The sequence below is a fragment of the Muscardinus avellanarius genome (genome assembly GCF_963383645.1).
Source record: "Muscardinus avellanarius genome assembly, chromosome: 10".
NCBI lineage: Eukaryota > Metazoa > Chordata > Mammalia > Rodentia > Gliridae > Muscardinus > Muscardinus avellanarius.
Window position 1 is genome coordinate 113,448,116 of NC_137796.1, and position 25,612 is coordinate 113,473,727.

At 52.1% G+C, this 25,612-nt stretch overlaps 1 protein-coding gene and 1 pseudogene across 3 annotated transcripts in view; one reads left to right on the top strand and one right to left on the bottom strand.

Annotated features, from left to right (window-relative positions):
- AXIN1 (axin 1) overlaps positions 1-25,612 on the top strand; it is a gene marked incomplete at both ends in the record, with an annotated part of 49,776 nt that overhangs the window by 16,611 nt on the left and 7,553 nt on the right. For both annotated transcript variants that reach the window (XM_080702826.1, XM_080702825.1), the window contains 2 exons: positions 19,047-19,187; positions 22,543-22,639. In XM_080702826.1, the coding sequence (XP_080558952.1) occupies positions 19,047-19,187; positions 22,543-22,639 (238 nt within the window). The remainder of the gene's footprint in view (positions 1-19,046; positions 19,188-22,542; positions 22,640-25,612) is intronic.
- On the bottom strand, positions 583-13,378 carry LOC308267902 (sulfite oxidase, mitochondrial-like; annotated as a pseudogene). The gene is made up of 5 exons: positions 13,137-13,378; positions 11,623-11,806; positions 3,029-4,147; positions 2,644-2,789; positions 583-842 (listed from the first exon to the last, which is right to left on the bottom strand). The product of its transcript is annotated as a sulfite oxidase, mitochondrial-like (transcript).

Sequence of the window (25,612 nt, forward strand, 5' to 3'; positions counted from 1 at the left end):
TCTTTTTTGTGATACTGGGAATTAAAGTAGGACTTTGTGCGTGTTAGGCGGGCACTCAAACTGAGTTACATCCTCAGCTCTTTTATTTTGAGAGAGGGTCTGGCTAAGTTGGTCTTGAACTTGTGATCGTCCTGCCTCAGCCTCCCCAGTAATTGGGATTATGAGTATGTGCTGTCATGCCCAGTGACCCGAGGGTCAGCTGGGTGTGTACTAGGATGTGTAATCCTAGTACGTGGGAGGCTGAGACAGGAACACCACAGGGTCACATCCAGCCTCAGATACTTAATGAGGCCGTTTCAAAATAGAAGAATAAAATAGGGCTGGGGATATAGCTTGGAGGTAGAATGTCCCTGGGTTCCATCCCTAGTACCACACACTCAAAAAGAAGACGATGGGAGGGTCCTTTCAAGGTAAAGATCAGGCCTTGCTCTCTAGCCCCCTCAGAGTCTGCCTGAGGGACTGTTGGACCTGCCTGTTAGTTCACTGACTATTTCTGGTGGTGGTCAAGAGAAGAAACTGAAAAGAGTAAGTGCCCAGGACATGTCCAGAGCTTCATCTGGAAGATGAGCTCTGGGGTCTGAGTTAAGGAAGTGCCGTGCTCTGGTGAGGGCTGCTGGCTGCAGAGGAGAGTGGAGCCCACTCTTCCGAGCCTGAAGACACCTGTGGGACAGACTGATTTGATTCTGGCACCTTCTCTTCACGGCCATCGGTGACAAAGGCTGTCATCTGTAATGTCCGGCCTCCTGCTGCCTTCCCCTTCCCTGCTGAGCCTTGGCGCTGGAAGCTGAGCACAGCCCCTCCTCTTTCCCACGTGTGGCTGCTCTGATGTGTGAACTCCTGCACTGCACAGGTGAGCCCAGGACAGGGAGTGGAGGTGCTTCCAGACAGACCTCAGTATGCAGCTGTGGGTTCTCGGGACGAGAGTTGGTGGGCGTCTCACAGCCCCAGTGGCTGGGCAGCCTGCCGCCTTCTCCAGCCCTGCTTCCCCCGGGGGCTGCGGTTCGGAGATGTCCACACGAGGAGGCCGGCGTGCAGCTGCCTCTTGCGGTGGTGTGCACTCCTGTGTGGCTTTCTCCCGGTTTCTCTTGGGATGTCCGCTTTCCCTGTTTGATTCAGATCCAAAAAGTGATATTTTTTTGTTTGCGAATATCCAAGGAAAACTTTATAAAAATTATTCCTGAACTAAGCGAGTCAAAGAGCCATTTGTTCTACCTAAACTTTTTTTTTTTTAAATCTTAAGATGCTTTATTGACATATTAAGAAAAGGTAGCGCTCTAAAGAGAGAGTTGTGCCCCTTGCCGTCCTCACAAGCTCTGGAAACCCAGAGAGGTAGTAGAGTAGTGTGTATGCTTTTTTTTTTTTTTTTTTTTTTGCGTTACTGGGATGGAACCCAGGGGCGTTCTACCTCCCAGCTACACCCCCGGCCCTATGTTTTTTTTGTGGGTCTGGGGGATGGAGCCCAGAGGCATTTGACCTCCGAGCTACACCCCCTGCCCAATTTTTTATTCTTTATTTTGAAACAGGGTCTCACTGAGTTGCGAAGAGCCTCACTAAATAGCTGAGGCTGGCCTTGAACTGCAGTCCTCCTGTCTCAGCTTCCTGAATGCTGGGATGACAGGTGTGCACCCCATGCAAGGGAGCCAGTGCACCCATGCCTGGCTCGCGTGTATGCTTTTTCTTACCATACACAATAGCCCAAGAAGAAAAGTAAAATAAGGCCTGGGTGGAATAGGCGTTAGTGGAGGTGTGACACTATTAGACAAAGGCGCTTGTCTCCAGAGTTGCTTTCCTCGTTTCTAGTCCTTGTCCCAGCAGCTCTTACCTCCTGGCACAGGGTCAGAGGCCAGGAGGATTGTGGAACACTGCATCAGAGGAGGCAGGGCACCTGGGTATGGCTCAGAAAAGCACAGTATGGGGTTGTGAGACAAGACGTGGAGAGGACAGAAGGGTTTTTCTGTGGCAGTGAGGCCAAAGGATGGGTGGGCAAGGGGTCAAGGTGGTTCTGGGGTAGTGATGGCTTTATGCCACGCCCTCATCGGGTGACAGGGACACGGAAGGATACGGTGCTAAGCATTGCTGAGTACACCTTGCAGATTCCAGATTGGGGCCACGGTGTCTGGCTGCACATTGTAGCTCTCATCCACAGCTTTGCAAACAGTATTCCATTCTCAGTCCAGCTGACACAGGCTTGTAGATGCCGTAGATGCCAGGCCCCAGGCCTTTCTGGGAGGCTGTTTCTCTGACAGAGCTAGCCCCATCTAGACATACATCCACTCTCTCACAGCCTTGCCACCACCACTCCATGCACAGCCCTTGACGCCACCTCCCCGACTCTATGGTACCTCGTCCTGAGGCTCTGTGACAGCCGACTGGACAAGGAGCGAGCTTGCTTGCTTTCTTTCTTTCTTTCTTTCTTTCTTTCTTTCTTTCTTTCTTTCTTTCTTTCTTTCTTTCATGGGTCTGGAGGTAGAACCCAAGGGCATTCGACTTCCGAGCTTCACTTCCTGCCCTATTTTTTATTCTTTATTTTGAAACAGGGCCTCACTAAGTTGCGGAGGGCCTCACTAAGTAGCTGAGGCTGTTTGTGAACCGCGATCCTCCAGACTCAGCTTCCTGAATGCTAGGATTACAAGCGTGCGCCACCACGCCTGGCATCAGGGTGTTTCTGAGTAGACAGAGCTGAGTCGAAATCCACAGTGTCCCCGTCCACGGATGGAGAGATGCCTTTGTAATCCCACTGTTGCCAGTGGCTATAGCTTTCTTTTGGTTCCATACTCACTTTTTCCAGCCTGATTGATTGATTGATTGATTGATTGATTGCAGTACTGGGGATGGAATCCAGGGGTATTCTACAGCTCAGAGCTACACCCTCAGCCCTATGTTTTATTCTTTATTTTGAAACAGGGTCTTACTGAGTTGCAAAGGGCCTCACTAAGTAGCCGAGGCTGTCCTTGAACCCGGATCCTCCTGTTTCTGCCTCCCAAATGCTGGGTTTACAAGCATGCGCCCCACGCCTGGCTTGCCCAGCCATTTGACATTTCAGGCACCTACCACACCAGGAACCACGACCCGCACAGGGAGGCCATGGTCAGGACGCAGAGGCTGCCCATTCATCTCATATGCCAGCCAGACCTCAGCTTCAGGATCCATGGCCTGAGGCAGAGGGATGGATCTCCATCGGTCGTCCCAGTGGGGTCTGAGTCCAGTCCCTCAAAGCAGACATGGGCCTGGGTTTCACCGAGTTGGTAACCAGCCTGGACTAACACGCCGCAGAGCCGCGCCCCAGCCATCGTGCAGTGCTGATGGCCCCTGTCTGCCACTCCAGCCCTTTTACTCACTTGACCTTACTCATATCAGAGCGTCGGTTGCCAGCACTGTAGTGACTGTGACTTCATGTTTGGGAAATTGTAGATGCCATACAGGGATAGCGACAGTGATTGACCTCCAGGTGGCCCTGCTGCGGGCTGACAGTAGGTGTCTGGGGCCACGTTAGGTACAGGCATATGGTTTCAAGTGAAGACGATCGTGTTGGTGTGATGTGGTTTTCTGTCAGCAGTTCAGGAGAGGCCCTGCGATGAAGGGGTGCTGACTGTTGACTGGGCTGGTGGTGCACAGGATCATCAGGAAAGGGTCAGCTCTCTCCAAGGTGGGGCACACTTTCTTCAGGGCTTAGCTCCCCAGTCTTGTACCGAGCCAGTAACTCACGCACATGAGGCTGGTTGTAAAACGCATAGAGAGAACAGAAGGACTCTAGGGGACCCCCAGCAGCTAACGTCAACTTTGATGGCCCCCCTGGACGTAGGTTCACAAATCCTGTGATGTTACAGACCTCAGAGCCCAGAGTCGCCCAGATCCCAGTGTTAGGGCTCCTGTGGGAACTCACGTCCTCTGTAGTATAGCTGTGTGGCCGGGACTCCCGAGCAGCCCTACAGCGATGGTCATGATAGGCCAGCACTGCACCACGGCCTAGCAGAGTTCCCGTGACTCCCCATCCCCCAGTGCTGGAGCTGTCACCAGAGAAGGTGGGGCCGGGGCGATGGGCCCAAGGGAACCACCTGTAGAGAGGCCTGAGTGACTTGAGTGCAGGCCTGCTGCAGGCCTGGGGCCACAGCTGCCCAACAGCAGCATCGTGGTAGACTTTGTTATCCTGAGGGCAGCCCCACTGTGTGCCGTCGCCCTGCCTCCTCCTCTGCCTCTGTTTCGCAGCTTCCTGGCCTGCCCGAGTGCAGCGCCACCGCCTAAACTTTTTGTTGAGCTCTGAGGACCTTAGGCTCAGCGGTTCTGTGGGTGTGTTTTGTGGAATCAACCCTGCTCCAGTGTGACTGGGGAAATGGCTGCCGATCTCTGCATTTGTGGAACCAGGGCAGTGGAGCAGGACATGAGGTTTCAAGGTGCTGTCGCACAGTGATGCTTGGGAGGGCCTGAACCCTTGAGCCTGCACCCAGTAGGTTCTGTGGAGTCAGCCCTGACTCTCCAGCACCCTCAGCGCCCTCTGGATGGAGCCTGTGCTGGGTGCTGTGATGTTCTCATCAGGGTTACAGATGTTATGGACGTGTCGGTGAATAGCACATTCACGTTTTAATCAGGCTTTCCTAAGTGCAGCGTATTAATTCAACCCAAACCTATTCCTCTTCTAAGCTTTCCCACTCTGAAGTGGCACCCAGGTTGGCAGCAGGTCCTGGCCCTCCGGGTGGAACGTGTGAGATGCACGGCCTCCACTCTCCCCTCCCGCAGTCTTCCCCAGGATGGGCCTCCTTTCTCCCTCCACTCTCCTTTCCCACCGCCTTCCCCCATTCCAGTAGGAGCCTCCCTCTAGGCCTCTGCCCTCGCCAGTCCTCCCTGCACCAGCAGAGGGCTCTCCCATGGACTCCGCCCCTTTATGTCCTCCCTCACAGATGGGAGGAGGACCTGCAGCCCTTAGGACACAGGTGCCTCGATGGGCCTCTGCGGCCTGTGTTTGTGCAGCCATTTGAGCGAGCGCGAAGTGACCTGTCCTGTCCTCGCTCTAGTCATCTGAGGCGCTCCACAGGGACAGATTCCAGAGTCAAATTGAGGAATGCTGGACAGAGGCCCCGTTCCCGAGTCCAGCCCTGAGCTTCAGGGAGTCGCCGATGCAGGCACCCACCACTGCTTTGGCATGTTTATGCCGGGGGTGTGCTCAAAGATGGTGCAGGGTGAGCACTGTTCGCGGAGGCCATCTGCATGGCCCTCAGCTCCAACCTGCAGCAGCTACTGCAGGAGGGCGCAGGGCCTGCGTGCGTGCGTGTGCTGTGCTGTGGGGTCGGTGTGGTCTTGCTGAGGGCTGAGCTGCATCTGTAGCTAAGCTGCTGCGACTGGGCCGTCCCCGGCCCGCGCCAGTCAGTCAGCGAAGCATGTGCTTGGCTCCTGTTCCCTCATTCTGTCTGTCTGTCTTCTCCTTTCTTTGTAGTACTAGGGATTGAACCCAGGGGCATTCTACCTTGAGCTACACCCTAGCCCTATTTTTTATTCCTTATTATTATTTGCGATACCAGGATGGAACCCGGGGGCATTCTACCTTCAAGCTATACCCCTACTCCTATTTTTTATTCTTTTTTTTTTTTTTTGCGGGTCTGGGGATGGAACCCAGAGGCATTTGACCTCCGAGCTATACACCCTGCCCAATTTTTTATTCTTTATTTTGAAACAGGGTCTCACTGAGTTGCGAGGGCCTCACTAAGTAGTAGCTGAGGTTGTCCACGAACCACGATCCTCAGGCCTCAGCCTCTCAAATGCTGGGATTACAAGTGTGCGCCACTATGCCCGGCTTGTTCTTTCTTTTTTTTTAATTATTATTTTTGTGTGTGTGTGGGTTTGGGGATGGAACCCAGGGGCATTTGACCTCCAAGCTATACCCCCTGCCCTATTTTTTTTATTCTTTATTTTGAAACAGGGTCTCACTGAGTTGCAGAGGGCCTCACTAAGTAGCTGAGGCTGTCCGCGAACCGCGATCCTCAGGCCTCAGCCTCCCGAATGCTGGGATTACAAGCGTGCATCACCACGCCCAGCTTTGTTCTTTATTTTGAAACAGCGTTTTGCCAAGTTGCAGAGGGCCTCACTAAGTAGTTGAGGCTGGCTGAGAACCTGTGATCTTCCTGCCTCAGCCTCCAAAATCACACCAGTTTACCCACAACTGTTAGAAATACTGGTGCGTGCCCAGGCATAGTGACACACAGCTCTAATCCCAGTACTTGGGTAGCTGAGCCAGGAGGCGCAAAGGTTCAAGGCCAGCTTCAGCAATGTAGGGAGGCACTCAGCAACTTAATGAGACCGTGTTTGAAAATAGGGCTGGGGTTTTAGCTCAGAGGTAGAATGCCCCTGGGTTCACTTTCCAGTACCCGCTGCATCCCCCCACAAAAACATGGGTATGTCAGTGTCAGGAAGCACAGCAGCCTAATGGCCCTCTTGCGTCCACGTCCAGCCTGGCCTGTGTCTGTGCCCATGGAGGAAAGCCAGCCTTGCGTACTCCGCTGCTCCCCAGCGAGAGTATGGCTCGGTGGCTACTTGGGGTCCTTCCAGGGCTGCTGATGGCGGAAGGCCTTCCATCTCTGTCACTTAGGAAAGGTCGGGCCGCCGTAGACTGCTATAGGACTCTCAGTCCTACCACTTCACTCCTCAGGCAGGGACCTGGTGTGGAGCTGGGCACTGGCCTCTGCCCTCAGCAGACTGGTGGAACTTGCAGCAGGTGGGCTGAGCTGTGCTGTGTGGGTTGCGCTCACCCCTGCACTGTGCGTCCCCGTGACTGGTGGGCGCAGTCCTCAGCCCTGAGCTGTCAGGGCACTCACCATCACTCTAGGCATCCACTCCAAGGGTTCTTTGCCCTTTGAGGTTAAGCGCTTTCTAATTTGGGGGAACTAACTAATCTTTTTTCTGAGAAACTAGTGTCTTCTCTCTTTCAAAACCTCCATAAAACAAGCTGGGTGTGGTGGCTCATCCTTGTCATCCCAGGAGGATCGTGCAGGTTCGAAGCCAGCTTCAGCTACTTAGTGAGGCTCTCAGCAACTTAGCGAGGCCCTGTTTCCAAATAAAACATTAAAAAAAAAAAGGTCTGGGAGTGTAGCCCGGAGGTAGAAAGCCCCTGGGTTCCATTCCCAGTACCACACACACACACACACACACACAAAAAAAAAAAAAAAAAAAAACCTCCATAAAGAATGTTACCTGGGCCACACGAGGGTTGTGGTTCGAAGACAGCCTTAGCTCCTACTTAGTGAGGCCCTTTGCAACTCAGTGAAACCCTGTTTCAAAATAAAGAATAAAAGCCAGGCATGGTGGCGCACGCTTGTAATCCCCGCGCTTGGGAGGCTGAGACAGGAGGATCGCACGGGTTCGAAGCCAGCCTCAGCTACTTAGTGAGGCTTTCAGCAACTTAGTGAGACCCTGTTTCCAAATAGAATATAAAAAAGGTCTGGGACTATAGCCCAGAGGTAGAAAGCCTCTGGGTTACACTCCCAGTACCACAAAAAATAAAAAAATGAATAAAAAATAGGGCTGGGGGTGTAGTTCAGAGGTAGAATGGCCTTGGGTTCAATTCCCAGTACCACACACACACACAAAAAGTTAGCTGGAAGCCGGGGTTTGTGGTGCATGCCTCTAATCCCAATACTTGGGTGTCTGAGACAGGGGGATTGCAAATTCCAGGCCAGCCTCAACAATTTAGCAAGGCCTTCTTAAACCTTAGTGAGACCCTGTTTCAAAATAAAAAAAATAAGGCTGGGCATTGGGACAGCATGCTTGTAATCCTTGGACTTGGGAGGCCAAGACAGGAAGATTGCAGATTGGTTCATGCCAGCCTCAGCAGTTCAGTGAGGCCCTCTGGAACTTAGTGAGACCCTGTTTCGAAATAAAGAATAAAGCTGGGCATGGCGCACGCTTGTAATCCCAGCATTCGGGAAGCTGAGACCTGAGGATCACGATTCGTGGACAGCCTCAGCTACTTAGGCCCTCTGCAACTCAGTGAGACCCAGTTTCAAAGTAAAGGATAAAAAATAGGGCAGGTGCTGTAGCTCTGAGGTCGAATGCCCCTGGGTTTCATCCCCAGACTCGCAAAAAATAAAGAATAAAAAACAGGATTGGGGTACCAAAAGAAAAAGAAAACAGTGTTGCTTTGGGCATTTGATCTCAGAGAAGTTTGCCTCGCTGAATGGGCGGTGCTTGAGTTTTGCTTTCTCTTATAAAGTTGCTTTTTGGTGCTCCTTTTAATAGCCAACAGTCAGAGTAACTAAATGTCCCTTAGCAAAGTTGGTTACAGTTGTTTGTTTTCCTAAGTGGGCTTTTAATTTCCTTCAGTGTTTCTTTTTATTATATTTTGGTGCTGGGGATGGAACCCAGGGGCTTTCTACCACCAGGCTATACCCCCAGACCTATTTTATGTTTTTTTGGAAACAGGGTCTCACGAAGTTGCCGAGAGCCTCACTCAGTAGCTGAGGCTGGCTTCGAACCTGTGCGATCCTCCTGTCTCAGCCTCCCAAGCGCTGGGATTACAAGTGTGCGCCACCACGCCCGGCTTCTTCCATGTTTCCACTTTCCACAAATTCCTGTAACAGCATGTTTGGTTTTTAATTAGTGTATTAGTAAAAGAATATTGGCTTTAGCCAGGCGTGGTGGTGCCGCTTGTAATCCCAGCTACTCCCCTGTCCCTTTTTATTTTGAAACAGGGTATAAGTTGCTGAGGCTGTTCTTGAACCTTTGGTCCTCTGTCTCAACCTCCCAAGTGCTGGGGTCACAGGTATGTGCCACAAAGCCCAGCTTATTGGCCTGACTTCAATCTTTATTTTTTTTTTTTGCGGTACTGAGGATGGAACCCAAGGTCATTCTACCTCCGAACTACAACCCCAGCTCTATTTTTTTTCTTTATTTTGAAACATGTTCTCACTGAGTTGTAAAGGGCTTCACTAAGTCGCTGATCCTCTTGTCTCAGCCTCCCAAATGCTGGGATTACAAGCATGTGCCACCATGCCTGGCTGTGTTTTTACATTTTGAGCATCCTGTGTGTGTGGCGGGGTACTGGAGATGGAACCCAGGGACATTCTGTTTCCAAGGTACATTCCTGGCCCTTTTTATTTGAAATAGGATCTCACTAAATTGCTGAGAACCTTACTAAGTTGCTGAAGCTGGCTTTGAACCTGTGGTCCTCCTGTCTCAGCCTGCCAAGTACTAAGATTACATATATGTGTCACTATGCCCCACTCCAGCCCTTTCTTAAAAAAAAAAAATGCTTTTTTGTGTGTGGTACTGTGAATTGATCCCAGGGGCTTCCTACCTCTGAGCTATGCCCCCAGTCGTATTTTATTGTTTATTTTGAAATGGTCTTACTAAGTTGCAGTGGCCTCAGGTTGCTGAGGTGGGCTTTGAGCCTGTGATCCTCCTGTCTCAGCCTCCCAAGTACTGGGATTATAAGTCTGTGCCACCATGCCTGGGTTATTTTTGTTTATTTTTGTTTTTGTTTTAAAACAAGGTCTAGCGGGGTGTGCTGGGGCACACTTGTAATTCCAGCATTTGGGAGGCTGAGACAGGAGGATCGTGGTTTGTGGCCAGCCTCAGCTACTTAGTGAGGCCCTCGGCAACTTAGACCCAGCTTCAAAATAAAGAATAAAAAATAAGGCTGGGGGTTTAGTTCAGAGATAGAATGTCCCTGGGTTCCATCCCCAGAACAGGAAAAAAAAAAAAAAAAAAAGTCTGGATAAGTTGCTAAGAGCCTGGCTAAATTGCCAAGGCTGGTCTTGAGCCTGTGATCTTCCTGTCTCAGCCTTCCAATTATTGGAATTAAAGGCTCACACCACTGAACCCAGCTTGTTGGCCTGATTTTTATCACATTTTTACATTTTTTAGTATCCTTTTTTGTGTGTGTATATGGTGCTGGGGATTGATCCCAGGGAGAGTCTATCTCCCTGGGAACTATACCCCACCCCTATTTTTCAGTTTTATTTTGAAACAGGGTCTCCTTAGGTTGATGTGAGTCTCACATGCTGAAGCTGTCCTTGAACCTGTGATCTTGCTGTCTTAGCCTCCCAAATACTGGAATTGTAAGTGTACGCTACCACTCCTGGCAGAGGCAGCAGTTTGGGGTGCACAGTTGCCTCAGCTTGAGTTGGGGTTCTGGGATCCGATGGCTGTGGGTCCTAGGGACAGGTGATCTCCCCAGTGCTCACTGTCACATGTGCCTCACAGGGACTCACTTCCAGGTGAGGAGGGCCAGGAGTGTGCCCACAATGTGCTTGTTGTCTTGGCCTCGGCATAACTTCTGCAGGGGGTGGCCTGGCAGAATGCACCCTTGCAGAGCCCAGGCTGGGGACTGTGGTGGAGGCCCGCAGGGTCCCCTTCTCATGCAGGCCTCAGCCCTGCAACGGGAGAACCAAGCCTCCTGCCTCCAGCACTCATTTCCTTGGCAACTGAGTGCCCAGCTCCTCATGCAAGCCTGGAATTGGGAATTAGCCCTGGCCCTGCCTCATCCTGGCCCTTCCTCCAGTGCTTAAGGACGAGCTTTTCAGGCTGTCTTCAAAAGGCAATTTGTGAGCCTGGTGTGGCCACACTTACCATCCTAGTACTTGGGAGGCTGAGACAGGAGAATTGTGGATTCTTGGCTAACCTCAGCTACTTAGTGAGGCCCTCTGTAACTTAGTGAGACCCTGTTTCAAAACAAAAAAGAATATAAAACAGGGCAGGGAGTGTAGCTTGGAGGTCGAATGCCCCTGTAGTGAGGCCCTCTGCAAACTAGTGACACCCCGTTTCAAAATAAAGAATAAAAATAGGGCACGGGGTGTAGATCAGATCAGAGGTTCTATCCTCAGACCCGCAAAAAAAAGAGGGGGGAGGGATGGGGGTGTATCTTGTAGGTAGAATGCCCCAGGGTTTAATCCCTAGTGCCAAAAACAAAAACAAAAATCTCACGATCTTCCTGCCTCGGCCCTCCTGCAGTCCGCATGGCCACCTGTGCTGGATGACAGATGTGCACCCTGCACCTGGACAGCTTGGTGCCTTGTGGTCGTCAGGTTAGCTCGGCCTCTTACCTGTGCGGCAGCTGCTTCAGGCATTTGAGCCTCTGCAGCATAACTAAATGGCTTTGTAGTGTGCCCGCTGCAGGTGGATGCTTGCCAAGTGTTTTCAGGGGAAGTGGCTATTTTTCACTGTGGGAAGCCGTGCAGAGCCCGAAGGGCCAGCGCAGGCAGGTCAGCTCGAGCCACACTGGGAGGCACGGCTGCCTGCCAGCCACGTGGAATGGGTCCTGTGTGTCTGGGGTGGCCAGTGGTGGCCTCTGTCTCACAGTGCTCAAGCGACAGCTTGCTGCTTGGCCACAGCGGCCTCTGGGTTGTCTGGGCCAAGGGCCTGGTGAAGGGGCTCAGCCTGCGCTGCCCTCAGGTGGCACCCCCATCCTGAGGGCACGCCAGCGTCCTGAGGGCGGCAGCTGACTTCCTTCTTGGATGAGTCGGTTCCTGGCAACACTGTCCTTGGATCAGTGTCCCGAGGAGCCGTCTCTTCGGGTGGTGACCCAGCCGCATGTCGCTGTCTGGCAGAGCTGACAAGGGCCTGGTGGTGCAGGTTGGGTGGCCATGTGGTGGTGCGGGGTCCGCCGAGTGGGTCCTTCCAGGACACTGGTCACCTCACCGCTCTGTGGGGCAGGTGGGATCTGTTACTGCTCCCGGGGCACACGGCCTCCCAGAGCAGCAGGTGCCCGTGTGGCGGGCAGGAGGGCGCAGCGTTGGAGGATGCTCGCCTGAGCTGCGGGCATGATGCTGGGCAGTGGCCGGCGGACAGGGTAGCAGGGCGGCACTGGGCCTGGGGACCTGCCCTGGCCCACAGAGTTGATGGTTGTGTGGTGATTTTTGTAGAAAATGTGAGATTTTTAAGCTGGGCGTGGTAGGACAGCTTGTAATCCTACTACCTGGGAGAGTAAGATAGGAGGATCATAGGTTTGAGGCCAGCCTCAGGAACTTAGCAAAAGCCTATTTATTTCAAAGTAAAAAGTAAGGTGGGCATGGACAGCCCTCAGCAAGTAGTGATACTTACATCAGCCTAATGAGACCCTGCTTCAAAACAAAAACGAAGTAGGGCTGGATGGTATAACTTGGAGGTAAAATGCTCCTGGGCTCAATCCCCAGTAACTAATACGCACATACACACAGAGTGATGGCTCGTGCCTGTAATTTCAGTACTTGGGAGGCTGAGATAGGAGGATTGCTGGTTTGAGGCCAGCCTTGGCAATTTAACAAGACCATGTTTCAAAATAAAAAATAAAATTGAGTTAGCTGGGTGTGGTGGCACATGCTTGTAATCCCTGCGCTTGGAAGACCTAGACAGGAGGATCACAGGTTCAAGGACAGTCTCAGCTACTGAGTGAGGCTCTCAGTAACTTAGTGAGACCCTGCTTCCAAATAAAGAATAAAATAGGTCTGGGAGTATAGCCCAGAGGTAGAAAGCCCCTGGGTTCCACCCTCAGTACCACACACACACACACACACACAAGGAAAAAAATTGGGTAGGCACATAGGCCAGAGGTAGAATGCCCTGGATTCAACCTCTAATACTGAAAAAATTAATTAATTAAAATATCTGGGCATGGTGGCACACTCCTGTAGTCCCAGCACTTGGTAGGCTGAGATGGAGGATCACAGGTTTGAGGACAGTCTCAGCAAATAGTGAGGCTTTCAGCAACCTAGTGAGACCTATTTCCAAACAGAAAAATGAAAATGGAGCTGGGAGTGTAGCGTGGAGGTAGAAAGCCTTGGGTTAGCCCAGCAACAACAACAACAACAACACACATACACACACACACACACACACACACACCCTCAGGGGTAGAATGCCCCTATTCAATCTCAGTATCAAAAAAGAAAAAACAGTCACACTTAGGTCTAGACCATTTGTTCAGAAGGCCGTCTGTTATCTGCTAAATTGCTTCTGTGTTTTTAAACCCAGTTAAGCACCCTGTGTGGAGCCCACTGAGCCTTTGGGAATCTGGGGAGCTACAGACAAGCTGGGGTTCAGTGGGCCCCGCTCGTCCTGCTCCTGCCTGAGCCGCCCGAGCGAGCTCAGGCCGTGCGTGTGGAGGCATCGCGCTGCAGCCCGCCGCCTGGGGAGGGCTGGGCTTCCTGCACAGCACCCCGGCTCCTCTCGCCCACCGAGCCGCCACCGTGCCCGCAGCCCGCCCAGGACGCTCGGGCCGCACACAGGGCTGGCGGCCTCTGGCTGCCCTTCTTTTCTCTCCCTCCTTGACTTCAGTGGATCTGGGGTACATGGCAGAGTTGATTCGCCACAGCTTCCTCTCCCTGCTGGTCGCTTTATAGACGCCCGCGCTGCCAGGCACTCTGGGGTTTGCAGTGGGCAGGGGAGGGCTGGTCCTGCTGGCCAAGGCTCCCCTCATCGGGAGCCTCATCCCAACGCCGCCCTGCGTGGGCTCGGGGGGGCCTTCTCCCTTTAATTTGACCTTTTTGGTTTGACCAAGTGAGTGTTTATAAAAAGTCACCAAAGTTTAATATTAATAGTAACAAGCAGACTTAAAAATAGTTCAGCACTTAACCTGAGATCCAGATTTTACTTCCATGGTGGCTCAGCGCCAACCTTGGTGGCCAGTGAGGACGCTTGTGAAGAGTGTGCAGCTAAGCCGGCTGGGACGCCGCGCGGAGGTGGAGTGCCCGAGGGTGGCATCCCCAGTACAAAACAGTGAAGCTGCCGCTGGCACCTTCGTGTCGCTGTGCCATGCCCAGGTGGGGGCTGGCACACAGACAGATGGCTCAGGTGTGCCCAGGCCTGAGGCCGCCGTGAGAGGCTCTCTGAGGACTGGCCCTCTGAGCGCGCATCCCACCATGGTGGCGGCCTGTGGGCCCCCATTGTGGCCTCTCTTACAGGCCTGCTTCCGTGCCGTGGCCTCAGGCCCAGGCCTGCAGGGTGCGCAGAGGGCCGGCGGCTGCTACCTCCCTGCCAGCTTGCTTCCTGTTCTGGAGCACAACCCATGTGACCTGGGTGACGAGGGTCTGAGACCCTCTTCTGGTTGAAGGGCCTTTCCAGAGGGTTCTGTGCACCGGGCACATAGGTGTCCACTGTGTGCTGGCCCCGTTGTCTCCAGGACGAGCAGGGAGCCAGCCCTTGGTGCAGCATGCAGTCTGTGTCAGGTGCTGGTGGATGGCCCAGTGGCTGAGCCAGGGCGCACACATCTGAGCCTCCTGAGGGCCCACCCTGGCAGCCCCTGCTCAGCTTACACTTTCCCGATCTGAGGAGCTGTGGAGGCGCGGCAGGAGTGTCGCTGCCCTGCAGAGGTGCAGCAGCCGGGTGGGAGAGAGGGCGGCCCAGGTGTACCAGGGACATGAGTTACTGACCCTTCAGGGTTTATGCTGACAGCTGGCTAGTTGTGTTTGTGCTGGGGTGTGTACATGTACACAATTCAAGTAAAGTTCTAAGTTTTTTTTTTCCCCCTTCAGTACTGGGGATTAAACCCAGGGGCATTCTACCTTTGAGCTATACCCCCAGCCCTGTTTTTTATTCTTTTATTTTGAAACAGGGTCTCACTAAGTTGTGGAGGGCCTCACTAGCTGAAGCTGGCTGCGAAACTGCGATCCTCCTGTCTCAGCCTCTCAAATATTGGAATTATAAGTGTGTGCTACCACACCCAGCTAAAGATCTAAGATTTGTTTGTTTTTTTGTGGTACTAGGGATTGAACCCAGGGGCATTCTAACTCTGAGTTATACCCACAGCCCGATTTTTTATTCTTTACTTTGAAACAGGTCTCACTAAGTTGCGGAGGTCCTCACTAAGTAGCTAAAACTGGCCCGGAACCCAGATCTCCTTTCTCACCCTCTCAAGTACTTAGATTACAAGATGTGCCACCACGCCTGGCTTAAGATCTAAGTTTAAAGAATAATAATATTGGAAGCCAGGTGTCGTGGCAAATGTCTGTAGGTTCAAAGCCAGCCTCTGCAACTCAGTGAGGCTCTCATCAACTTAGCCAGACCCTGTTTCCAAATAAATAAAATAGGGATGGGGTGGAGCATATAAAGAAAATTAGAACCAGTGTGGTGATCCCAGTGTTTGGGAGGCTAAGACAGGAGGATCGCACAGGTTCGAAGCCAGCCTCAGCTACTTAGTGAGGCTCTCAGCAACTTAGTGAGACCCTGTTTTCAAATAAAGTATAAAATACGTCTGGGAGTATAGCCCGGAGTTAGAAAAGCCCCTGGGTTCCACCCCCAGTACCACATTAAAAAAAAAAAAGGGGGGGCTGGAAGTATAGCTCAGAGGTAGAATATCCCTGGGTTTCATCCCCGGTACTGCAAAAAAATTTTAAAAATTTTAAAATAAAATTAGAGGCCAGATGGGTGTAGTGGCACAGTGACCCCATTATTTGGGAGGCTGAGACAAGAGGATCATGGTTCTAGGAGAGACCCAGCTACTTAGTGAGGCCCTTTGCAATTCAGTGAGGCCCTGTTTCAAAATAAAGAATAAAAAATAGGGCTGGGGGTGTGGCTTGGAGGTAGAATGCCCCGTGTTCCATCCCCAGTACTTCAAAATAAGTAAATAAACAAATACATGGGATTTAAAAAAAAAATCTAGGGATTAAAACCAAAACCAGTAGTATTCTCCCTCTCAGCTACGCCCAGTCCTTTTTATGTTTTAATTTGAAACAGGGTCTTGCTGAGTTGCTGAGGCTGGCCTCCAGCCTGTAATGATCCTATATCAGCTTGAGACAGGAGGATCACACGGGTTCGAAGCCAGCCTCAGCTGCTTAGTGAGGCTCTCAGCAACTTAGTGAGACTCTGTTTCCAAATAAAGTATAAAATAGGGCTGGGGGTATAGCCTGGAGGTAGAAAGCCTCTGGGTTCCACCCCAGTACCACCAAAAAAAAAAAAAAATTAACGGTGGCAGTGGTGAGCACCTTGTAGTCGCAGCATTTGGGGGCTGCAGCAGGAGCATCCAGGTTCATGGCCAGCACCAGCTGCTTAAGCCCTCCTCAACTCAGTGAGACCCTGTTTCAAAATGAAAAATAGGTCTAGGGGTGTAGTTGGGAGGTAGAATGGTTCATCCTTGGCACCACAAAAAAAAAAAAAAAAGAAAAGAGAGAGAGAGAGAGAGAGAGAGAATCATTTAGGGAGAAATAGTTGTCCACATATAAAACCAGAGGTTGGCCTGGGCGTGGTGGGCACGCTTGTAATCCCAGCATTCAGGAGGCTGAAACCAGAGGATCACGGCTCACAGCCAGCTTCAGCTACTAAGTGAGGCCTCCGCAATTTAGTGAGACCCTGTTTTAAAATAAAGAATAAAAATAGAGCAGGGGATGTGGCTTGGAGGTCAAATGCTCCTGGGTTCCATCCCCAGAACAGCAAAAAAAAAAAAAAAAACCCTCCACAAAAAAACAGGTTAATAGTAAGGCATGTGTGCGCATTTGTGTGCGTGTTTCTAGGGATTGAGCACAGAGTTGCTTTACCACAAAGCTAGAACCTCGGCTTCTTTTTTTTTATTACTTTATTTATTTTCGGAGTTGACCAGGCTGGCCTCACACTTGGGACTCTTGTGTCTCACCTCCCAAGTCCTGGGATTGCAGGCCTGCTCTGCTTTGCCTTGCTAATGGTAAGAATGTTTTAGCTGGATGTGGTGGCACACACCTGTATTCCCAGTACTTGGGAGGCTAAGACAGAAGAGTCCCAAGTTTGAGGCCAGCCTGTGCAATGAAGTGAAACTCAGCAACCTAGTGAGACCTTATGTCAAAACAAAAAATATAAGCTGGCCATGGTGGCACATGCTTGTAATCCCAGTACTTGGGGGGCTGGGGTAGGAGGATCGCAGGTTCAAGGACAGCCTCATCAATTTGGTGAGTTCCTCTAAAACTTAGTGAGACCCTGTTTCTAAATGAATAAATAAATAAATAAATAAATAAATAGATAAATAAAATGCATAAGGGGTGTAGCTTGGAAGTAGAACACCCCTGAGTTTAATCTCCAGTACCACTAAATCAATACATAAATAAAATAAAGTTTGCCGGGCATGGTGACGCATGCTTGTAATCCCCGCACTTGGGAGGCTGAGACAGGAGGATCGCGCAGGTTCAAAGCCAGCCTCAGCTACTTAGTGAGGCTCTCAGCAATTTAGTGAGACCCTGTTTCCAAATAAAAATATAATATAGGTCTGGGAGTATAGCCCAGAGGTAGAAGGTCTCTGGGTTCCACCCCCAGTACCACCAAAAAAAAAAAAAGTTTTAAAACTTCTGTAAATTGGGCATGGTGGTGCATGCTTGGTAATCCCAGCATTTGGGAGGCTGAGACAGGAGGATCGTGGTTTGAGGCCAGCCTCAGTTTCTTAAGGCCCTTTGCAACTCAGTGAGACCCTGTTTCAAAATAAAGAATAAAAAATAGGGCTGGGGGGTGTTGCTTGAGGTAGAATGCTCTGGGGTTTCATCCCCAGTACCAACAAAACAAACAAAACTTCTGTAATCACCAAGAAACTCATAAATCACCTGTTAGACAATGAACAAATACTATGAACATATGAAGAGAAAGACATTTCAGTGACACACGCACACACTGCCCATTGGCCCACTGGAGACGCGCAGACTGCAGTGAGGCCTCAGTCAGGGCAGCGCGCAGGCCCATCTCCGGGGAGCGCCGGAGGCTGTGGCTAGGGCGGGCCAGGCCTCCAGCCACCTCCCTGCGCCCAGGGCCAGGGCCACCTGGTGAGCGGGCCCGCCTGAAGGCCTGGCTGGGGTCCTGCCACCCTGACCCCTGAGGGTGGACTCAGCCCTGGGGTTCACTGTGTGGCCAGTAACGGTACAGATAATGGACCGTCTCTACGTGTGGTCTCTAGAAGAAAGAACTTTGTCTTCTTTCCAGATACATGCATAAAATTCAAACCCAAGTGATTGTATGTCTTCTTAAAAGCCGAGGACGGATCTGGAGATGCCCAGGGTGTTAACCTGCACCTTGCACCTGCCCCTTGGGAAGGATGGGGTGGCGAGTGAATGGAGACACTGGCCCTTTCTGCTCCTTTTTACTTTTCCCTGAATTCACTGCATTTTAATTCTCCTACTAAGATATTCAGATAGTTATGTTGGCGTGGTGTGCATGTCTATAATCCTAGCAATTTGGACGGCTGCAGCAGGAGGATGCAAGTTTGAATCAGCCTGGGCTAAGTAGCAAGACTGTATCTCTAAGAAATAAGGTCAGGCTGTAATCCCAGTATTTGGGAGGCTGAAATGAGAATTGCAAGTTTCAGGCCAGCCACAGCAATTTAGCAAAACCCTGTTTTAAAACAAAAAAATCGCTGGGCGTGGTGGCGCACACTTGTAATCCCTGCGCTTGGGAGGCTGAGGCAGGAGGATCACACAGGTTCGAAGCCAACCTCAGCTATTTGGTGAGGCTCTCAGCAACTTAGTGAGACCCTGTTTCCAAATAAAATATAAAATAGGGCTGGGAATATAGCCCGGAGGTAGAAAGCCTCTCTCTGGGTTCCACCCCCAGTACCACCAAATAAATAAATAAAATAAAAATAAAACAAAAAATCCAGATATAGTGGCATAAGTTTGTAGTCCTAGTACTTAGGAGGCGGAGACAGGAGGATCCTGGGTTCAAGACCAGCTTCAGCAACTTAGCTCCCTGTTGCAAAATCAATAAAATAGGGCTGGGAATGTGGCTCAGAGGTAGACTGTCCCTGAGTTCAGACTCCAGTACCAAAAAGAGGTTGAGGATATAGCTCAGTAATAGAGTGCTTTCCTAGCATGTGAGAGGCCCTGGGTCCAGTCCCCAGTACCACAAGTAAATAGATATGTAAATATACAAAGCTGTTCGCCGGGACGTGGTGGTGCACGCTTGTCATCCCGCTTGGGAGGCGGAGACAGGAGCATCACGCAGGTTCGAAGCCAGCCTCGCTGGCTTAAGAGACCCTGTTTCCAAATAAAAGTATAAAATAGGTCTGGGAGTGTAGCCCGGAGGTAGAAGGCATCCAGGAACCCCAGTACCACACACGCACACACAAAAAGCCATTCAGACAACCCTGAAAATGTAAGCGAGAGGATGTGCCTGGCTGCCACTCACGTGCCTCCTTCTTGCAGGTATGGGTCCTGGCGGGAGCCTGTCAACCCCTACTACGTCAACGCCGGCTACGCCCTGGCCCCGGCCACCAGCACCAATGACAGCGAGCAGCAGAGCCTGTCCAGCGACGCGGACACCCTGTCCCTCACTGACAGCAGCGTGTGAGTCCTGCGAGCCGGCCCGCCGCTGGGCTTTGTGGTTTCCCCAGAATTGGTCTCAGAATTGCTCTGTGGCAGAGGCAGGGGAGGGCTACCGGTCAGTGGAGGCCCTGGCTTCCGTCCGCAGCACCAAAGAAAAGCTCCGCTGGAGCCAGCGCACAGGGTTGCATGGGCCACTCCTCTGTGAGCCTTGGAAAGAGGGAGGATCCGGGGGGCAAAGTTCAAGCTGCCTCCAGAGCCGCCCACCAGTGAGCACCGTGGGTTTTCTTTCTCCTTAGTCTTTGGTCCGGGCTTTCAGTTTACAGACAGGCGCAGGCTAGCAGCCAGAGGGGGCCTGTCTCGGGACCTGGCGTAGTCCCTTGGCCCTTAGGATGTGTGGTCCCTGAGAGGGGGTCCCTAGCAGGATGGAGGTGTGTCCCCAGGGGCCTGCCACTGCCCTCCTGTCTGACAGGGTGCTGTGTCGGGGTCAGGGAGTCCAGGACAGGCGGTGATGGGGCTGTTTCGTGCCAAACCTGGTGCCCATGGCTGAGGAGTGGCCTGGGGTGAGTGGCCTGGTGACTGGCCACGAAGTCTTATCTGAGCCTCACTCCTGCTGTGGGTACAGTTGGGGCTGGGCTCTGCACTGTCGCCTTCCCAGGGAACCCAGGGTTTGTTTTGTGACCTCCCCTCCTTCCAAGGCAGCGGGCCCTCTGGAATGCACGCATACCTTAAGAACTGGGTGGGACGCCCTGCTGGTGGACCACACAAGGGGGGTGTCAGCCTGGCCGCCAGTCTGTCTGTCATCTGCCTTTTGTCTGTGTGTGTGGCACTAGGGATTGAACCCATGGGCCTTCTATTGCCAAGCAGCCCCCTTAGCCCTTTTCATTTCATATTTGTAATCAGAGTCTTACTAAGTTGCTGAGCGCTTGCTAAGTTGCTGGGGCTGGCTTTGAACCTGTGACTCTCCTGTCTCAGTCTCCTAAGTGCTGGGATTACAGGCATCCACCACCATGGCTGGCAGCATTGCTTTTTGAACACAAGGACATTGGAGGAAGCCTGTGGCCAGGACCAGCAAGCAGGTTTGAGCCCAGCAGCCGCACCGGGTGACCTCACCCCAGGCTCCTCTCCTTGCACTGCACAGGGCCCTGGAGCAGGACTCCTGGCTGTACTCAACGTCTGTTAGCAGCAGACCTGACCAGAGTATTTCTGCATGTGAAAACTCGGGGAACAGCCAGGTGCAGTAGCACACCCCTTAATCCCTGTATTTAGGAAGCTGAGACAGGAGGATCGCAGTTCCAGACCAATCTCAGCAACTTAGTAAGACCCTGTTTCAAAATAAAATAGAAGATGGGCGTGGTGGCGCACTTGTAACCCAGCATTTGGGAGACTGAGGCAGGAGGATCGTGCTTCATAGACAGCCTCAGCTTTTTTTTTTTTTTTTTTTTTTTTTGGTGGTACTGGGGTTCCTGGAAACCCTTCTACCTCTGGGCTACACTCCCAGACCTATAGTTTTATATTTTTATTTGGAAACAGGGTCTCTTAAGCCAGCAAGACTGGCTTCGAACCTGCGCAGTCCTCCTGTCTGTCTCTGCCTCCCAAGCGTGAGGATTACAAACGTGCGCCACCACGCCTGGCTCAGCCTCAGCTACTCAGGCCCTCTGCAACTCAGTGAGACCCTGCTTCAAAATAAAAAATGGAAAATATGGCTAGTGGTATAGCTTGGAGGTAGAATGCCCCTGGGTTCCATCCCAAATACCACAAAAAGAAAAAGAAATAGGCTGGTGGTATAGCTCAGAGGTAGAATGCCCCTGGGTTTAATCTCCTCTTCTCTTCTCTTCTCTTCCCCTCCTTCTCTCTCTCTCTCTCTCTCTCTCTCTCTCTCTCTCTCTCTCTCTCTCTCTCTCTCTCACACACACACACACACACACACACACACACACGCGCGCGCGCGCGTGTTGATATTTCTAGCAACATCCTGTTTGAAGCTCCTGGAGTCCCTGAGCGCCCCTTGCTGCTGGTCCTTGCAGGGAGAGCAGGTGCTGCACCTGCAGTATCTGTATCTCCTCTCCCCTGCTCTCCCCGCACAGTGTCCACGTGATGGAAGTTGACCTCAGTGCAGTTTTCTAGAAAGGAAACCTCTTAATTTTCTCCAGAAACAGAACTTATGTTTCCCCAGGGGAAAACCTAAAATAAACATGTCAGTCCTATCTTTTAGTCTTTTTATTTTTTTATTTTTTTGCAGTACTGGGGCATTCTACCTCCAAGCTATACCTCCAGCCCTATTTATTTATTTGCAGTACTGGGGATGGAACCCAGAGGCATTCTACCGCCAAGCGACACCCCCAGCCCCCTATTTTTTATTCTTTTTTTTTTTTTTTTTTTTGCGGGTCTGGGGAACCCAGGGGCATTTGACCTCCTAGCTTCACCCCTGCCCTATTTTTTTTATTCCTTATTTTGAAATAGTGTCTCACTAAGTTGCGGAGGGCTTCACTAAGTAGCTGAGGCTGTCTGTGAACCGCGATCCTCTAGTCTCAGCCTCCCGAATGCTGGGATTACAAGTGTGTGCCACCACGCCCGGCCTATTTTTTTTATTCTTTAGTTTGAAACAGGGTCTCATTAAGTTGCAAAGGGCCTCACTAAGTAGCCGAGGCTGTCCGCGAACCGCGATCCTCCAGTCTCAGCCTCCCGAAAGCCAGGATTACGAGCGTGTGCCACCACGCCTGGTGCTGTATCCTTACTTCCTGAAGGCTCCTAATTAAATCCCTATGGGTAAGAACTTCAGACCTAGGCATGGTGTAGAAATCACACTTCCCCGTTTGCCTGGAGGGGCAGCATGACAGGACTTTGGCATTGTGGGAGCCTTCAGGGCTCTGGGTTGTCCTGGCCGTCCCCTTTGCAGCCCCACCGTTCAGTCTGCTCAGCAGTCCCCCAGGGAGGCACATCGTGGCCTTGGCCTAGGACATGTTCACGAAGTGCCAGCAGTCACATACGGTCTTTGTCACATATTCTAAGCCCTGCCCTTTAAAAATATAAAAACTATTCTTAGCCATTAGACTTCAAAAATTGGCTTTGGGTTCTAGTTTTTGATCCTGGGAGCAAAGCAAGTAGAGCTCAACTCTGTCGAATGTTCAGTGAATACCAGCTGGAAGGCACGTGGCTGAGCTCTGGGCTTTGCCGCCATGCGTGACGCGTGCGTGTGGGGTGCGGATGTGCACATGGAGTCTGACCGTGCTCCTTTGTGCGTGGGAGCACGTGTATGTGACTGCCGCACCGTGGTGGCTGTCACTTCCGAGCACCTGGCCGTCAGGCTGGTGGTTGCTGGCAGCCTTTTGTCTCTTCTTCCTGCTTGAGTTAATGGCTGTGCCTTTCTTCTGCATAGGGATGGAGCCCCCCCATACAGAGCGCGCAAGCAGTACCGGAGGGAGATGCAGGAGAGTGTCCAGGTCAACGGGCGGGTGCCTCTACCTCACATTCCCGTAAGTACCTCTGTACGGCGCCTTGGCCCACTGTCTCCCCGCGTGGAGTTGGGCTACGGCGGCACTGACAAGTGGGGAGGCACCTGCCTGGTTCCTGGCAGCCCGGCGCCTCACCAGACCCGGTGTGCCTCTCGGTGACGCTGGCGCAGCAGTGCTGCAGCCCCAGGGCCCCACAGCGGTCCACGCAGAAGAGGCCCAGGCCCCAGAGGGGCTTAGGCCCCTCTGCACACCCGAGTGGACTTTCCTCATTGCTGTCAAGTGAGACACCCCCTCAAGGGGAGAGCAGCTCCTGGCTTTCCTTGGCCACTGGACCCTGTGTCTCTGCAGAAAGCTGGCACTGGTGCGAGGCTGAGAAAGGAGGACCACAGGCCAGGCCAGCCTCGGCCACTTAGCGAGGTCCTGTCTCAAATCAAGAGCGGCCGGGCGCGGCGGGCGCGCTCGTCATCCCCGCTCGGGAGGCGGAGACAGGAGCGTCGCGCAGGTTCGAAGCCAGCCGCGGGCGCTGGCTTGGGAGACCCTGTTTCCAAATAAAAATATAAAATAGGTCTGGGAGTGGAGCCCGGAGGTAGAAGGGCTTCCAGGAACCCCAGTACCACCAAAAAAAAAAAAGAATAAAATAAAAGCTGGGCGTGATGGTGCACACTTGTAATCCCAGTACTTCTGAGGCTGAGACAGGAGGATTGAAGGTTCATGGCCAGCCCTTTGAAACTTACTAAGACCTTATTTATTTATTTATTTTTGTGGGTCTGGGGATGAAACCCAGGGGCATTTGACCTCTGAGTTACACCCCCTGCCTTGGTTTTTTTTTTGTGTGTGTGGTGGTACTGGGGTTCCTGGAAACCCTTCTACCTCTGGGCGCTGGGCCAGGACCGGCCGCCAGCTGCGCACGCCTGGGGACCTGTGGCCGCGCTGCTGCTGAGCCCCGTGCGCCCTGGGCCCTAGGTCTTGGTCTTGTTCAGGAAGCGTCCTGGCCCGAGGACTGGTGTGTTGCACTTTCTCTGATCCTTACCTGGGTTTCTTGCTCTGCCCCACACCATTTTCTGAGGCACTGGTTCTGTAGATGAAGATGCTGGGGTGTGCAGCCAGGACCTTGCACACCCTACCTGAGGGCAGGAGGCGCAGAACTCACAGGGATGTGGCCTCCGCCCTGGCATTTCCCCGTCTGTCCTAACTGCACCCCCGCCAAAGGCCAGGTTCTGCGTGGCCTGAGAGCAGAGCCACTGACCACCATCCAGCCCCCTGTCCACCAGCACTCCAGGTTAGCACAGGCCAGGCCAGGCGGGACCTTGGTGGCTTGCGTGTGGTGTGTATGTGTGTTACTGGGATTGACTGCAGGTAAACTCTGCACTGAGCTACATCCCAGCCCTTTGAACGTAATTAGTATGGCCTGGATCTTGTGGTCCTCTTGGCTCGGTTGGAGGCAGGGCGTCATGAAGGACATCTGGAAGGATACCTGGTAAAACTTGAACAAGCTCTGTCTGACAGCTGTACTGAAGCAGGGGTCTTGCACTGTCTGCATTATTCTGTGGTTAGGGACACGAACACATTTTTTTTTTTTATGGTACTGGGGATGGAACCCTTCTATATACGGGCTACACTCCCAGGCCTATTTTGGTTCTCTTAAGCCAGCGAGGCTGGCTTCGAACCTGCGTGATCCTCCTGTCTCTGCCTCCCAAGCACGAGGATTACAAGCAAGCGCCGCCATGCCTGGCACAACTTTGTTTTTGTTAAACACACTCCAGCTGGTTTAGAAAACTGTGAGTAAGCGCCAGGTATGGTGGCACACGCTTGTAATCCTCGCGCTTGGGAGGCAGAGACAGGAGGATTGCATAGGTTCAAAGCCAGCCTTGCTGGCTTAAGAGACCCTGTTTCCAAATGAAAGTATAAAATAGGTCTGGGAGTGTAGCCTGGAGGTAGAAGGGTTTCCAGTAACCTCAGTACCACCACCAAAAAAAAAAAAAAAGTGAGTATAGCCTGGCATGGTGGCACAAGCCTGTGATCCCAGTACTTGGAAGGCTGAGACAGGAGGTTCAAAGGTTGTAGGCTAGCCTCTGCAACCTAGGTCCTGTCTCAAAATAAAAAGGGCTGGAGGGCCAGGTGTGGTGGTGCACGCTTGTAATCCCCGCGCGTGGGAGCCTGAGACAAGAGGATCGCACAGGTTCAAAGCCAGCCTGTTATTTAGTGAGGTTCTCAGCAACTTAGTGAGACCCTGTTTTCAAATAAATATATAAAATAGGTCTGATAGTATAGCCCGGAGGTAGAGAGCCCCTGGGTTCCACCCCCAGTGCCACCAAAGGGGGGGCTGGGGGGTGTGGCTCAGAGGTAAAGTGTGCTTTGGGGTTAAATCCCTAGGAGGAGGGAAAAAGTATTTTTAAAACTACAAGAGGAGGGCCAGGCATGGTGGCACACACTTGTAATCCCAGCATTCGGGAGGCTGAGACAGGATCGCGGTTCGAGGACAGCCTCAGCTACTTAGTGAGGCCCTTTGCAACTTAGTGAGACCCTGTTTTAGAATAAAGAGTAAAACATAGGGCTGGGGGTGTGGCTTGGAGGTAGAATGCCCCTGGGTTCCATCTCCAGTAGCAAAAAAAAAAAAAGACAGGTGGCATCTGCCGGTTGTCACAGCTGCTCAGGAGACTGAGACCGGAGGGTCTGGTCCTGTGCTGGCCCGTCTTTGGCTTCTCTTGTCCCCGGCATCCTCTGTGCGAGCCTCAGTCACCAGACCATCTCCTTGCAAACAGCTGGAAGGTGCTTATTGCAAGGTTGTGTGCTGAGGCCCTGGCCCCTGGCGCTGGGCACTTAGCACGTGCTGGGCTCAGGAGGCCACGGCCTGCACTTATCCACTCTCTGCTTCTTTTTCTATTTTGGTGGTACTGAGGATGGAGCCAGGGGGCATTCGACCTCTGAGCTACACCCTCTGCCCTATCTTTTATTCTTTATTTTGAAACAGGGTCTCACCAAGTTGCTGAGGCT